Source organism: Oncorhynchus clarkii, chromosome 2 (genome assembly GCF_045791955.1).
Source record: "Oncorhynchus clarkii lewisi isolate Uvic-CL-2024 chromosome 2, UVic_Ocla_1.0, whole genome shotgun sequence".
Classification (NCBI taxonomy): Eukaryota; Metazoa; Chordata; class Actinopteri; order Salmoniformes; family Salmonidae; genus Oncorhynchus; species Oncorhynchus clarkii.
The window spans coordinates 82,428,359-82,441,096 of record NC_092148.1 but is presented as its reverse complement, the minus strand read 5'-3'; the positions used below and the strand labels follow the sequence as shown (position 1 = coordinate 82,441,096).

General features: G+C 42.3%; 1 protein-coding gene across 1 annotated transcript; it reads right to left on the bottom strand.

Annotated features, from left to right (window-relative positions):
- Positions 1 to 91: 91 nt before the first annotated feature.
- On the bottom strand, positions 92 to 1,871 carry LOC139382806 (M-phase phosphoprotein 6). The gene is made up of 5 exons (XM_071127026.1): positions 1,655 to 1,871; positions 1,084 to 1,196; positions 792 to 882; positions 582 to 682; positions 92 to 493 (listed from the first exon to the last, which is right to left on the bottom strand). Exons 1-5 carry the CDS (start codon positions 1,700 to 1,702, stop codon positions 364 to 366), a joined length of 483 nt encoding a protein of 160 aa, XP_070983127.1. The 5' UTR covers positions 1,703 to 1,871; the 3' UTR covers positions 92 to 363.
- Between the last annotated feature and the right edge of the window lie 10,867 nt (positions 1,872 to 12,738).

The following is a 12,738-nucleotide window of genomic DNA, read 5'->3' as shown; positions in this document are numbered from 1 at the left end:
GCTTCATAAGCAAGGCTATTGAAAACCCTTGTTATTGTTTGAATGTAGTATGTTTTTGTCAATTTCTCACAAAACAAGACAAGCCACCACATTGGGTAACAGTTTTAATTCAACTATACCCTGGTCCATGGTACAAGGATGTGGGCTTCATTTCCTGTGTTCATAACCCTCAATGCATCTTGAAGAAATGTACTTTTAAAAAGAGGATATATAACATCCATTCAACTTTAAAATATATGTCTAACATCTTTGGAAGTTACCTACGGATCATGAAAACACAGCAGTAAAAATAAAATAAAAATTGTTGCACATAAAAACATTGTACAGTCCTGACATACTTCATTTAAATAAAAAGGCATGCCCTCAGTCCTGAGGCTTCAAAAAAGCTATTTTTTTGTGTGTCTCAGTTGCGTTTTGATTAACATCCTCAATTGCAGACCTCTCCCGCTTCTTAGCAAACTTCTTCTTCATGCTTCCCACTAAGCTCTCGTACCTACAAGGTAGAGAGAAAAGTTAATCAGACGGCGATGTAACAAAACAGTTTGAAATCACATCAAAATAAATCTTGAGTTGTTTCCTACCTTCTAGCCATGTCTTCATCTGTGATATCAGTCTCCATTCTGCTAATTTCCTCCTCTTCCAACTCTTCCTCATTTGGAGCATTCATGATGATCATTAGTTTCTGGATGGAGAAAATAGATTTACACCAATGAAACAGTCACATCACATGTAAATGTATCCAATCTCACTTTGATAAACCTTAAAAGGTGCGATTGTAAATTAATAAGTACCTCTACTTCTGTATTGAACCCCTTGAATGACATTCGTCCATACTTCAGGTCTTCACAAGGCCCAAAACTTCTTTCTTCTATGATGAAATTCCTAACCAAAGACAGGAAGAACAATATAAAATATGCCAACATTTGAGCCGAGGACACTAGAGAGAAGACTGTCATTATCTTTAATGTCCGATGGTATGTTGCTGGACATTAGAAAAGGATGGCAGTTCTGTGTCCTCAAACTAGTCTACATCCTTATGCAATTACTCCAATATGCGCAGGTGGACAGTGAAAGGGGTCATACTCTTTAGCTTTGAGTTCTGGCAGGTCCAGATACCAATGCTCATCACTGATGATCCTCCTCTCCTCTTCTTCCAGTTGCTTCTTTGTATCTGCATCCAGGCCTCTTTGCATGAACTAGTAGACAGAATGGCAATTGTAGAAGTACAGTACAAGATGTGCAGGACCTTCTACACTGCATCAGAGTTGCTGAGACATTCCTGAGTAAATTCAACAGGGTGTCTTATGAATCACTTACAAATGAAACGTTATTGGAGAGAACCCATAGCCATAGGTCTGAACTAGCTAAACAACAAGATTAATCTAGTTAATTTACGAAAAGTATGTTGACAAAGATGTCCCAGCTGACAAACCAAGCAAGTTAGCCAACAAAGCTAGCCTGGTTGCTCAAGCCAAGTTAGCTAGGTTACTTGGCTAGCTAGCTAGATCGGATACGGTTTTAGTTGGATGCCACTTTTACCATCCATCAACAGTTCTATCCGTCTCTGAGGTTTAGCAACGTGCCTACTAGCAGGGGCAACATTCCTAGCGGCTAGTATGATAACTAACTATTGTAGTTAGCATGCATTTCTTACCTTCATACGCAAGAGGTTTTTGGAGAGTTTCGCGTTGTCATTCGCCATTTCAATTGGAGATTCTGGTAACGTTACTGTTGACACTAAACTATATGTCCGTCTTCTGAGTGACTGCAATAAGGTTTGTTTTTCAGTAAGCTGTGACTTTGAATCCTAAATGTTCCACGAGCTCGTTTCCACGCCGTGTGGTATAATACTCAGACTCGACCAATCGATCGAAGATTCATCTCTCTGCAACTCTCAGATTGGAGAGGAAGTTACCACTAGACACTGTTCTACGATCATTTTTACATGTTACTCCCTCACGGTAAAGGGTAGGATTTGGGATAGGTAATCTGATCGTAGAGCTGTGGTTATAAGGCTGGGTAACTAACTTCAGTGGAAGAAAGCACTCTTGAGGGATGTGGATTTCAGTGGTTATTATTACTGATTTAAAAACTATATTTTACCACCTAAATAATTGTATTGGCACAGCCAAAAACAGATATGAATAAATAGTAGTGGAAATATTCAATAACATCAAATGTAATAGATAGATAAAATACTGACTGAAGTCTATTTTGTTTATATTTTAAGCAGATGTATTGTTTTCCTGCAGCTTCAGTGATGTTAAAGCTCAGTTGGTAGAGTATGGCTCTTGCAGCGCCAGGGTTGTGGGTATGAGTCCCACGGGGTACCAGTACAGGGAAAAAGCACAAAAGTATATCCACTCACAACTGTAAGTCTGCTAAATGACTATAATGTACATTTTGGAAACGCACCTACCTCAAATCTACTGAGTTGTCTAGACGGGATACAGCTTTTGTCAAAATTGACTTTTCGTAGCAGGTTTAGGAGAACAGGATAATTAGGTTAAGGTTAGTTAAAGGGTTAGGGTTAGCTAAAATGCGTAAACATTTTTTTTTGATCAGTCTACCTCCAAGAGTGGCGTTTGAGCAGAGAAGAAGAGGAAGGTTCGGATCCAGAAGAAGGCAGAGGTGGTTGATCAGTTTGAATGAAACAGCATGTCGAGTACATTTGGTGAAGACAAATGTTCTGAATGGACAACAGTTATATCGAAAACTGGTACAAAAAGGAAATTGTCTAAAATTGGAATTGAGGATACGTGTGTAAATTATAATGAATCGCTTCTTGTTGGGATGCGGTTGTTGAGTAAGGATGCATATGTAGGAAACCTCTATGAGGTGTTGAAAATGTAGTATGCGCTTGAAAAAGTGTAGTCTGTCAGAGTTACCAGGAGTGGTCTTATTTTGATTAATTATATTTATGACGAGCAGAGAAAGATTGCAGTGGGCCTCAAAAGAATCCGGACAACAGAAGTTTTGTGTTTTGAACTTTGGAGTAGAGCACCCGTCAAAGGAGTCATCTCAGGGGTGACGACGGATGTTCAGGTTGAATACCTGAAGAGAATTCCGGGTGGGGTTGGTGCCCGGCGTCTGACCTGCTGAGTGAATGGAAAAAAAGAAGATAGTCTGTCAGTTCTGTTGTTTTTTGATAAAGAGCAATTACCTACGCATGTGAAGTTTGGTTATGTAAGATACGTAAGAGCTTTCGTCCCCAAACCATTGCAGTGTAAGAATTATAAAGGATTTGGCCATGTTTCAAGTGTGTGCAGACGAACAGAGTATACTGAAGAACGGTGTGTAGAAGGAGGACAGTGTTGCAATTGTGGTGGGGATCATGATCCTGAGTTCCTGGAGTGCCCTGTAAGGGGTAAGGATATTGAGGTAGCAAAAGTTAGAGCGGTCAATTGAATCTCCTATGCGGAGGCAATCAAAATAATTGAGGATACAAGAGATGCCAGTGAAGAGATGGTAGTGGATACACCACAGCCTGTAGTAAATGTTTGCTTGCCAAACAAAAGATACCCTGTGTGTTAAAAAGGTGGATTTGTTGCATTCATTGCCTCAGTTATAAACTGTACAGCAGAAGTCTCAAAGAAGACAAAGAAACTAGACATTATTTTGGCTGCAGCAGAAAAGTTTTTGGGACTCAAGGATTTTACAACAGAAGACTTGCAAGGGGTAATGACGCCGGAAGACCCACACTCCCAGGTTCCCCTTGAGCCTATATCAAGATCTTTTGTATTGAGCTGTTTGATTTAAAACAAAACAAAAAATACATATATATATATATATATAGTGCCTTGCGAAAGTATTCGGCCCCCTTGAACTTTGCGACCTTTTGCCACATTTCAGGCTTCAAACATAAAGATATAAAACTGTATTTTTTTGTGAAGAATCAACAACAAGTGGGACACAATCATGAAGTGGAACGACATTTATTGGATATTTCAAACTTTTTTAACAAATCAAAAACTGAAAAATTGGGCGTGCAAAATTATTCAGCCCCTTTACTTTCAGTGCAGCAAACTCTCTCCAGAAGTTCAGTGAGGATCTCTGAATGATCCAATGTTGACCTAAATGACTAATGATGATAAATACAATCCACCTGTGTGTAATCAAGTCTCCGTATAAATGCACCTGCACTGTGATAGTCTCAGAGGTCCGTTAAAAGCACAGAGAGCATCATGAAGAACAAGGAACACACCAGGCAGGTCCGAGATACTGTTGTGAAGAAGTTTAAAGCCGGATTTGGATACAAAAAGATTTCCCAAGCTTTAAACATCCCAAGGAGCACTGTGCAAGCGATAATATTGAAATGGAAGGAGTATCAGACCACTGCAAATCTACCAAGACCTGGCCGTCCCTCTAAACTTTCAGCTCATACAAGGAGAAGACTGATCAGAGATGCAGCCAAGAGGCCCATGATCACTCTGGATGAACTGCAGAGATCTACAGCTGAGGTGGGAGACTCTGTCCATAGGACAACAATCAGTCGTATATTGCACAAATCTGGCCTTTATGGAAGAGTGGCAAGAAAGCCATTTCTTAAAGATATCCATAAAAAGTGTTGTTTAAAGTTTGCCACAAGCCACCTGGGAGACACACCAAACATGTGGAAGAAGGTGCTTAATGACTTAAGGCTTTAAGTCTCTGGTCAGATGAAACCAAAATTGAACTTTTTGGCAACAATGCAAAATGTTATGTTTGGCGTAAAAGCAACACAGCTGAACACACCATCCCCACTGTCAAACATGGTAGTGGCAGCATCATGGTTTGGGCCTGCTTTTCTTCAGCAGGGACAGGGAAGATGGTTAAAATTGATGGGAAGATGGATGGAGCCAAATACAGGACCATTCTGGAAGAAAACCTGATGGAGTCTGCAAAAGACCTGAGACTGGGACGGAGATTTGTCTTCCAACAAGACAATGATCCAAAACATAAAGCAAAATCTACAATGGAATGGTTCAAAAATAAACATATCCAGGTGTTAGAATGGCCAAGTCAAAGTCCAGACCTGAATCCAATCGAGAATCTGTGGAAAGAACTGAAAACTGCTGTTCACAAATGCTCTACATCCAACCTCACTGAGCTCGAGCTGTTTTGCAAGGAGGAATGGGAAAAAATGTCAGTCTCTCGATGTGCAAAACTGATAGAGACATACCCCAAGCGACTTACAGCTGTAATCGCAGCAAAAAGTGGCGCTACAAAGTATTAACTTAAGGGGGCTGAATAATTTTGCACGCCCAATTTTTCAGTTTTTGATTTGTTAAAAAAGTTAGAAATATCCAATAAATGTCGTTCCACTTCATGATTGTGTCCCACTTGTTGTTGATTCTTCACAAAAAAATACAGTTTTATATCTTTATGTTTGAAACCTGAAATGTGGAAAAAGGTCGCAAAGTTCAAGGGGGCCGAATACTTTCGCAAGGCACTGTATGTATATATATATATATATATATACACTACCGTTCAAAGGTTTGGGCACATTTTTTGTCCATTCAAATAACATCAAATTGATCAGAAATACAGTGCAGACATTGTTAATGTTGTAAATGACTATTGTAGCTGGGAACGGCTGATTTTTAATGGGATATCTACATAGGCCCATTATCATCAACCATCACTCCTGTGTTCCAATGGCACGTTGTGTTAGCTAATCCAAGTTTATCATTTTAAAAGGCAAATTGATCATTAGAAAACCCTTTTGCAATTATGTTAGCACAGCTGAAAACTTTTGTGCTGATTAAAGAAGCAATAAAACTGGCCTTCTTTAGACTAGTTGAGTATCTGGAGCATCAGCATTTGTGGGTTCGATTACAGGCTCAAAATGACCAGAAACAAATAACTTTCTTCTGAAACTCGTCAGTCTATTCTTGTTCTGAGAAATGAAAGCTATTCCATACAAGAAATTGCCAAGAAACTGAAGATCTCGTACAAAGCTGTGTGCTACTCCCTTAAGAGACCAGCGCAAACTGGCCCTAACCAGAATAGAAAGAGGAGTGGGAGGCCCCAGTGCACAACTGAGCAAAAGGACGAGTACATTAATCTGCTAAATTGTAATTACTCTGCTACCATGGCCTATTTATTGCCTTACCTCCTCATGCCATTTGCACACACTGTATATAGACTTTCTTTTTTTTCTAATGTGTTATTGACTGTATGCTTGTTTATTCCATGTGTAACTCTGTGTTGTTGTTTCTGTCGCACTGCTTTGCTTTATCTTGGCCAGGTTGCAGTTGTAAATGAGAACTTGTTCTCAACTAGCTTACCTGGTTAAATAAAGGTGAGAAAAAAAGAAAACAAATGAGGGTGTCTAGTTCGAGAAACAGACGCCTCACAAGTCCTTAACTGGCAGCTTCATTAAATAGTACCTGCAAAACACCAATCTCAACGTCAACAGTGAAGAGGCGACTCCAGAATGAAAGTTTCTTCAAGTTCAGTCGCAAAAACCTTCAAGCGCTAGAGTTACCAGCCTCAGAAATTTCAGCCCAAATAAATGCTTCACAGAGTTCAAGTAATAGACACAGAAGAGACTTGCTTGGACCAAGAAACACGAGCAATGAACATTAGACAGGTGGAAATCAATCCTTTCGTCTGATTTGGCTCCAACCGCTGTGTCTTTGTGAGACACAGAATCAGTGAACGGGGGATCTCTGCATGTGTGGTTCCCAAGGTGAAGCCTGGAGGAGGTGTGATGGGTGCTTTGCTGGTGACACTGTCAGGGATTCATTTAGAATTCAAGGCACACTTAACCAGCATGACTACCACAGCATTCTGCAGCGATACGCCATCCCACCTGGTTTGTGCTTAGTGGGACTATCATTTTTTTTTCAACAGGACAATGACCCAAAACACACCTCCAGGTTGTGTAAGTGCTATTTGACCAAAAAGGAGAGTGATGGAGTGCTGCATCAGATGACCTGGTCTCCGCAATCACCCGACCTCTACCCAATTGAGATGGTTAGGGATGAGTTTGACCGCAGAGTGAAGGAAAAGTAGCCAACAAGTGCTCAGCATATGTGGGAACTCCTTCAAGATAGTTGGAAAAGCATTCCAGGTGAAGCTGGTTGAGAGAATGCCAAAAATGTGCAAAGCTGTCATCAAGGCAAAGGGTGGCTACATTGAAGAAACATTTTTTGATTTGTTTAATTTTTTTTGGTTACTATATGATTCCATATGTGTTATTTCATAGTGTTGATGTCTTCACTATTATTCTACAATGTAGAAAATAGTAAAACAAATAATGAAAAGCCCTTGAATGATTGGGTGTGTCCAAAGTTTTGACTGGTACTGTATAATTTTTTTGGGGGTTGTTTTTTAGTAGTTCAGTTTTTTGGGGGAATCCTGTTTCCATCCCGCATAGTAAGTGGCAGCATGCACATAAAATGGTGTAATTGCCATTATAAATTGGGTGGTTCGAGCCCTGAATGCTGATTGGCTGACAGCCGTTGTATATCACACCGTATACCACGAATATGACAAAACATTTATTTTCACTGCTCTAATTACGTAGATGAGCAGTTTATAATAGCAATAAGGCACCTCCGGGGTTTGTGGTGTATGGCCAATATACCACAACTAATGGCTGTTACCAGGCACTCTGCGTTGCGTCGTGACTAAGAACAGCTCTTAGCCGTGGTATATTGGTCATATACCACACCCCTTCGTGCCTTATTGCTTAAATATAGCATAGAAAAGGAGGAGCACTGAGAAAACCCATGGCAAGAGGACCTACACCCAGACCACAGCATCACCAGCCACACCCCAACCAGCTAAGACCACCTCAAGCAGACCCTGGCCACACTCTATATAGGCCCCCCCATATTAGAACTATGCCCCCCCATATTAGACCTATGCCCCTTCTGCCAACATCATGCGACAAGGGCCTCAACATGACAGTAGGAGATATGCCCAGAGCAACAGGCTCAACCCCCATTATTACACCCGCCCAAGCCCCATCCTGCGACCTAAGAGATATGTATATCATGCTCAACATGCTCTGCTCATACCTACTGTGACGGTCCGAGCCTAAACCACACAAAAACAACACTAGACACTTTGGAACACAAAGCTTTTACTATCTCATCCTGAAATATACAAGTTCTGAGGTCATCTGCCTTTGGCCTAAAGAGCAGAAACCTAGACTTCATCAAAGAAATTGGAAAAACAGACTGTCATCCTACAAGAAAAATGGTATAAATGAGACGGACCCACTGGTTTCCCTCTAGGTTACAGAGAGCTGGTAGTCCCATCCACCAAACTACTCGGTGTGAAACAAGGAAGAGACTCAGGGAGTATTCTAATTTGGTATAGAGCAGACCTAACCCACTCTATTAAATTAGTCAAAACAGGAACATTTTACATCTGGCTAGAAATTAATAAGGAAATTACCTCAACATCCCCCCAATAGAATCCCCATACTTTAACGATGACAGCTTCACCATGCTACAATTTCCAGGCCCAGGGACATGTACTAGTCTGTGGCGACCTAAATGCCAGAACTGGACAAGAACCTGACACTTTCAGCACACAGGGGGACTAACACCTATCTGGAGTTGACAACATTCCCTCCTCCATAATCCCCCCTAGACACAACTACGACAACATCAAATCAAATGTATTTATAAAGCCCTTCTTACTTCAGCTGATATCTCAAAGTGCTGTACAGAAACCCAGCCTAAAACCCCAAACAGCAAGCAATGCAGGTGTAGAAGCACGGTGGCTAGGAAAAACTCCCTAGAAAGACCAAAACCTAGGAAGAAACCTAGAGAGGAACCAGGCTATGAGGGGTGGCCAGTCCTCTTCTGGCTGTGCCGGGTGGAGATTATAAATCAAATCAAATCAAATCAAATCAAATTTTATTTGTCACATACACATGGTTAGCAGATGTTAATGCGAGTGTAGCGAAATGCTTGTGCTTCTAGTTCCGACAATGCAGTAATAACAAGTAATCTAACTAACAATTCCAAAACTACTGTCTTGTACACAGTGTAAGGGGATAAAGAATATGTACATAAGGATATATGAATGAGTGATGGTACAGAGCAGCATAGGCAAGATACAGTAGATGGTATCGAGTACAGTATGTACAAATGAGATGAGTATGTAAACAAAGTGGCATAGTTTAAAGTGGCTAGTGATACATGTATTACATAAGGATACAGTCGATGATATAGAGTACAGTATATACGTATGCATATGAGATGAATAATGTAGGGTAAGTAACATTATATAAGGTAGCATTGTTTAAAGTAGCTAGTGATATATTTACATCATTTCCCATCAATTCCCATTATTAAAGTGGCTGGAGTTGAGTCAGTGTCAGTGTGTTGGCAGCAGCCACTCAGTGTTAGTGGTGGCTGTTTAACAGTCTGATGGCCTTGAGATAGAAGCTGTTTTTCAGTCTCTCGGTCCCAGCTTTGATGCACCTGTACTGACCTCGCCTTCTGGATGATAGCGGGGTGAACAGGCAGTGGCTCGGGTGGTTGATGTCCTTGATGATCTTTATGGCCTTCCTGTGACATCGGGTGGTGTAGGTGTCCTGGAGGGCAGGTAGTTTGCCCCCGGTGACGCGTTGTGCAGACCTCACTACCCTCTGGAGAGCCTTACGGTTGAGGGCGGTGCAGTTGCCATACCAGGCGGTGATACAGCCCGCCAGGATGCTCTCGATTGTGCATCTGTAGAAGTTTGTGAGTGCTTTTGGTGACAAGCCGAATTTCTTCAGCCTCCTGAGGTTGAAGAGGCGCTTCTGCGCCTTCTTCACGATGCTGTCTGTGTGAGTGGACCAATTCAGTTTGTCTGTGATGTGTATGCCGAGGAACTTAAAACTTGCTACCCTCTCCACTACTGTTCCATCGATGAGGATAGGGGGGTGTTCCCTCTGCTGTTTCCTGAAGTCCACAATCATCTCCTTAGTTTTGTTGACGTTGAGTGTGAGGTTATTTTCCTGACACCACACTCCGAGGGCCCTCACCTCCTCCCTGTAGGCCGTCTCGTTGTTGTTGGTAATCAAGCCTACCACTGTTGTGTCGTCCGCAAACTTGATGATTGAGTTGGAGGCGTGCGTGGCCACGCAGTCGTGGGTGAACAGGGAGTACAGGAGAGGGCTCAGAACGCACCCTTGTGGGGCCCCAGTGTTGAGGATCAGCGGGGAGGAGATGTTGTTGCCTACCCTCACCACCTGGGGGCGGCCCGTCAGGAAGTCCAGTACCCAGTTGCACAGGGCGGGGTCGAGACCCAGGGTCTCGAGCTTGATGACGAGCTTGGAGGGTACTATGGTGTTGAATGCCGAGCTGTAGTCGATGAACAGCATTCTCACATAGGTATTCCTCTTGTCCAGATGGGTTAGGGCAGTGTGCAGTGTGGTTGAGATTGCATCGTCTGTGGACCTATTTGGGCGGTAAGCAAATTGGAGTGGGTCTAGGGTGTCAGGTAGGGTGGAGGTGATATGGTCCTTGACTAGTCTCTCAAAGCACTTCATGATGACGGATGTGAGTGCTACGGGGCGGTAGTCGTTTAGCTCAGTTACCTTAGCTTTCTTGGGAACAGGAACAATGGTGGCCCTCTTGAAGCATGTGGGAACAGCAGACTGGTATAGGGATTGATTGAATATGTCCGTAAACACACCGGCCAGCTGGTCTGCGCATGCTCTGAGGGCGCGGCTGGGAATGCCGTCTGGGCCTGCAGCCTTGTGAGGGTTAACACGTTTAAATGTCTTACTCACCTCGGCTGCAGTGAAGGAGAGACTGCATGTTTTCGTTGCAGGTCGTGTCAGTGGCACTGTATTGTCCTCAAAGCGGGCAAAAAAGTTATTTAGTCTGCCTGGGAGCAAGACATCCTGGTCTGTGACTGGGCTGGATTTCTTCCTGTAGTCCGTGATTGACTGTAGACCCTGCCACATGCCTCTTGTGTCTGAGCCGTTGAATTGAGATTCTACTTTGTCTCTGTACTGGTGCTTAGCTTGTTTGATAGCCTTGCGGAGGGAATAGCTGCACTGTTTGTATTCGGTCATGTTACCAGACACCTTGCCCTGACTAAAAGCAGTGGTTCGCGCTTTCAGTTTCACACGAATGCTGCCATCAATCCACGGTTTCTGGTTAGGGAATGTTTTAATCGTTGCTATGGGAACGACATCTTCAACGCACGTTCTAATGAACTCGCACACCGAATCAGCGTATTCGTCAATGTTGTTATCTGACGCAATACGAAACATCTCCCAGTCCACGTGATGGAAGCAGTCTTGGAGTGTGGAGTCAGCTTAGTCGGACCAGCGTTGGACAGACCTCGTGTCCAGCGTGGGAGCCTCTTGTTTTAGTTTCTGTCTGTAGGCAGGGATCAACAAAATGGAGTAAATGGAGTAACAGAACATGGCCAAGATGTTCAAATGTTCATAGATGACCAGCAGGATCAAGACACAACAGACATAACCAACAAAAACGGGTCACAACTCCTGCAGCTCTGTCGGACGCTGGGTATGTACATGGTCAATGGTAGGCTTTGAGGGGACTCCTATGGTACACATATAGCTCATCTCTTGGCAGTAGTACTGTAGACTACTTTATCACTGACCTCAACCCAGAGTCTCTTTAGAGCGTTCACAGTCAGTCCACTGACAACCCTATCAGATCACAGCAAAATCACACTCTACTTGAACAGTGTCACTCAATTTTATTTATTTTTAACTTTAAAAAAAAATTAACCTTTATTTAACTAGGCAAGTCAGTTAAGAACAAATTCTTATTTACAATGATGGCCTTCACCGGCCAAACCCGGACAACATGCGACGCTCAATGGGACTCCCAATCACGACCGGTTGTGATACAGTCTGGATTCAAACCAGGGCGTCTGTAATGACGCCTCTAGCACTGAGATGCAGTGTCTTAGACCGCTACGCCACTCGGGAGCCCGAAATGGCTCAATAATGAGGAATCAAAGCCAAAGGAGCTGAATAATATTAAGAAATGCTATAGATGGAAGGAGAGTAGTATGGAAATCTACCAAAAAACTATTTGACAAAAACAATTTCAATCCATTCTAGACAATTTCCTGGACAAAATGGCAGTAGAAAACCTAAACAGTATATTTGACTGCTCAACTTCCCTATCAAAGGAAAAAATGTCAAGCAGACAAGCTAAGAAAGTTAACAACAATGACAAATGGTTTGATGAAGAATGCAAAAACCTAAGAAAGAAATTGAGAAACCTATCCAATCAAAAACATAGAGACCCAGAAAATTTGAGTCTATGCCTTCACTATGGTGAATCACTAAAACAATACAGAAATACACCACAGAAAAAGAAGGAGCAGCACATCAGAAATCAGCTCAACGTAATTGAAGAATCCATAGAATCTAAGCACTTCTGGGAAAATTGGAAAACTCTAAACAAACAACAACACAAAGAGTTATCTTTCCAAAACAGAGATGTATGGATAAACCACTTCTCCATTCTTTTTGGCTCTATAACAAAGGAAAGGCCACCTAAAGGAGACCTGGCTCTCAAGAGAAGACAGGGTATGTGCACACTACCCACAAAATGAGGTGGAAACTGTGCTGCAGTTCCTAACCTCCTGCCAAATGTATGACCATATTAGAGACACATATTTCCCTCAGATTACACAGACCCACAAAAAAAAATCGAAAAATAATACAATTTTGATAAACTCCCATATCTATTGAGTGAAATACCACAGTCTGCAATCACAGCAGCAAGACTTTTAACCTGTTGCCACAAAGGGCAA

Bases quoted from the DNA above. Each gene is read 5' to 3' on its own strand.
- LOC139382806 (XM_071127026.1), bottom strand. From the start codon at position 1,702: ATGGCGAATGACAACGCGAAACTCTCCAAAAACCTCTTGCGTATGAAG. The intron at 1,197-1,654 runs GTAAGAAATGCA...TCTGTCTACTAG, and splicing joins AAAACCTCTTGCGTATGAAG to TTCATGCAAAGAGGCCTGGA. The intron at 683-791 runs GTACTTATTAAT...TTCTCCATCCAG, and splicing joins GGTTCAATACAGAAGTAGAG to AAACTAATGATCATCATGAA.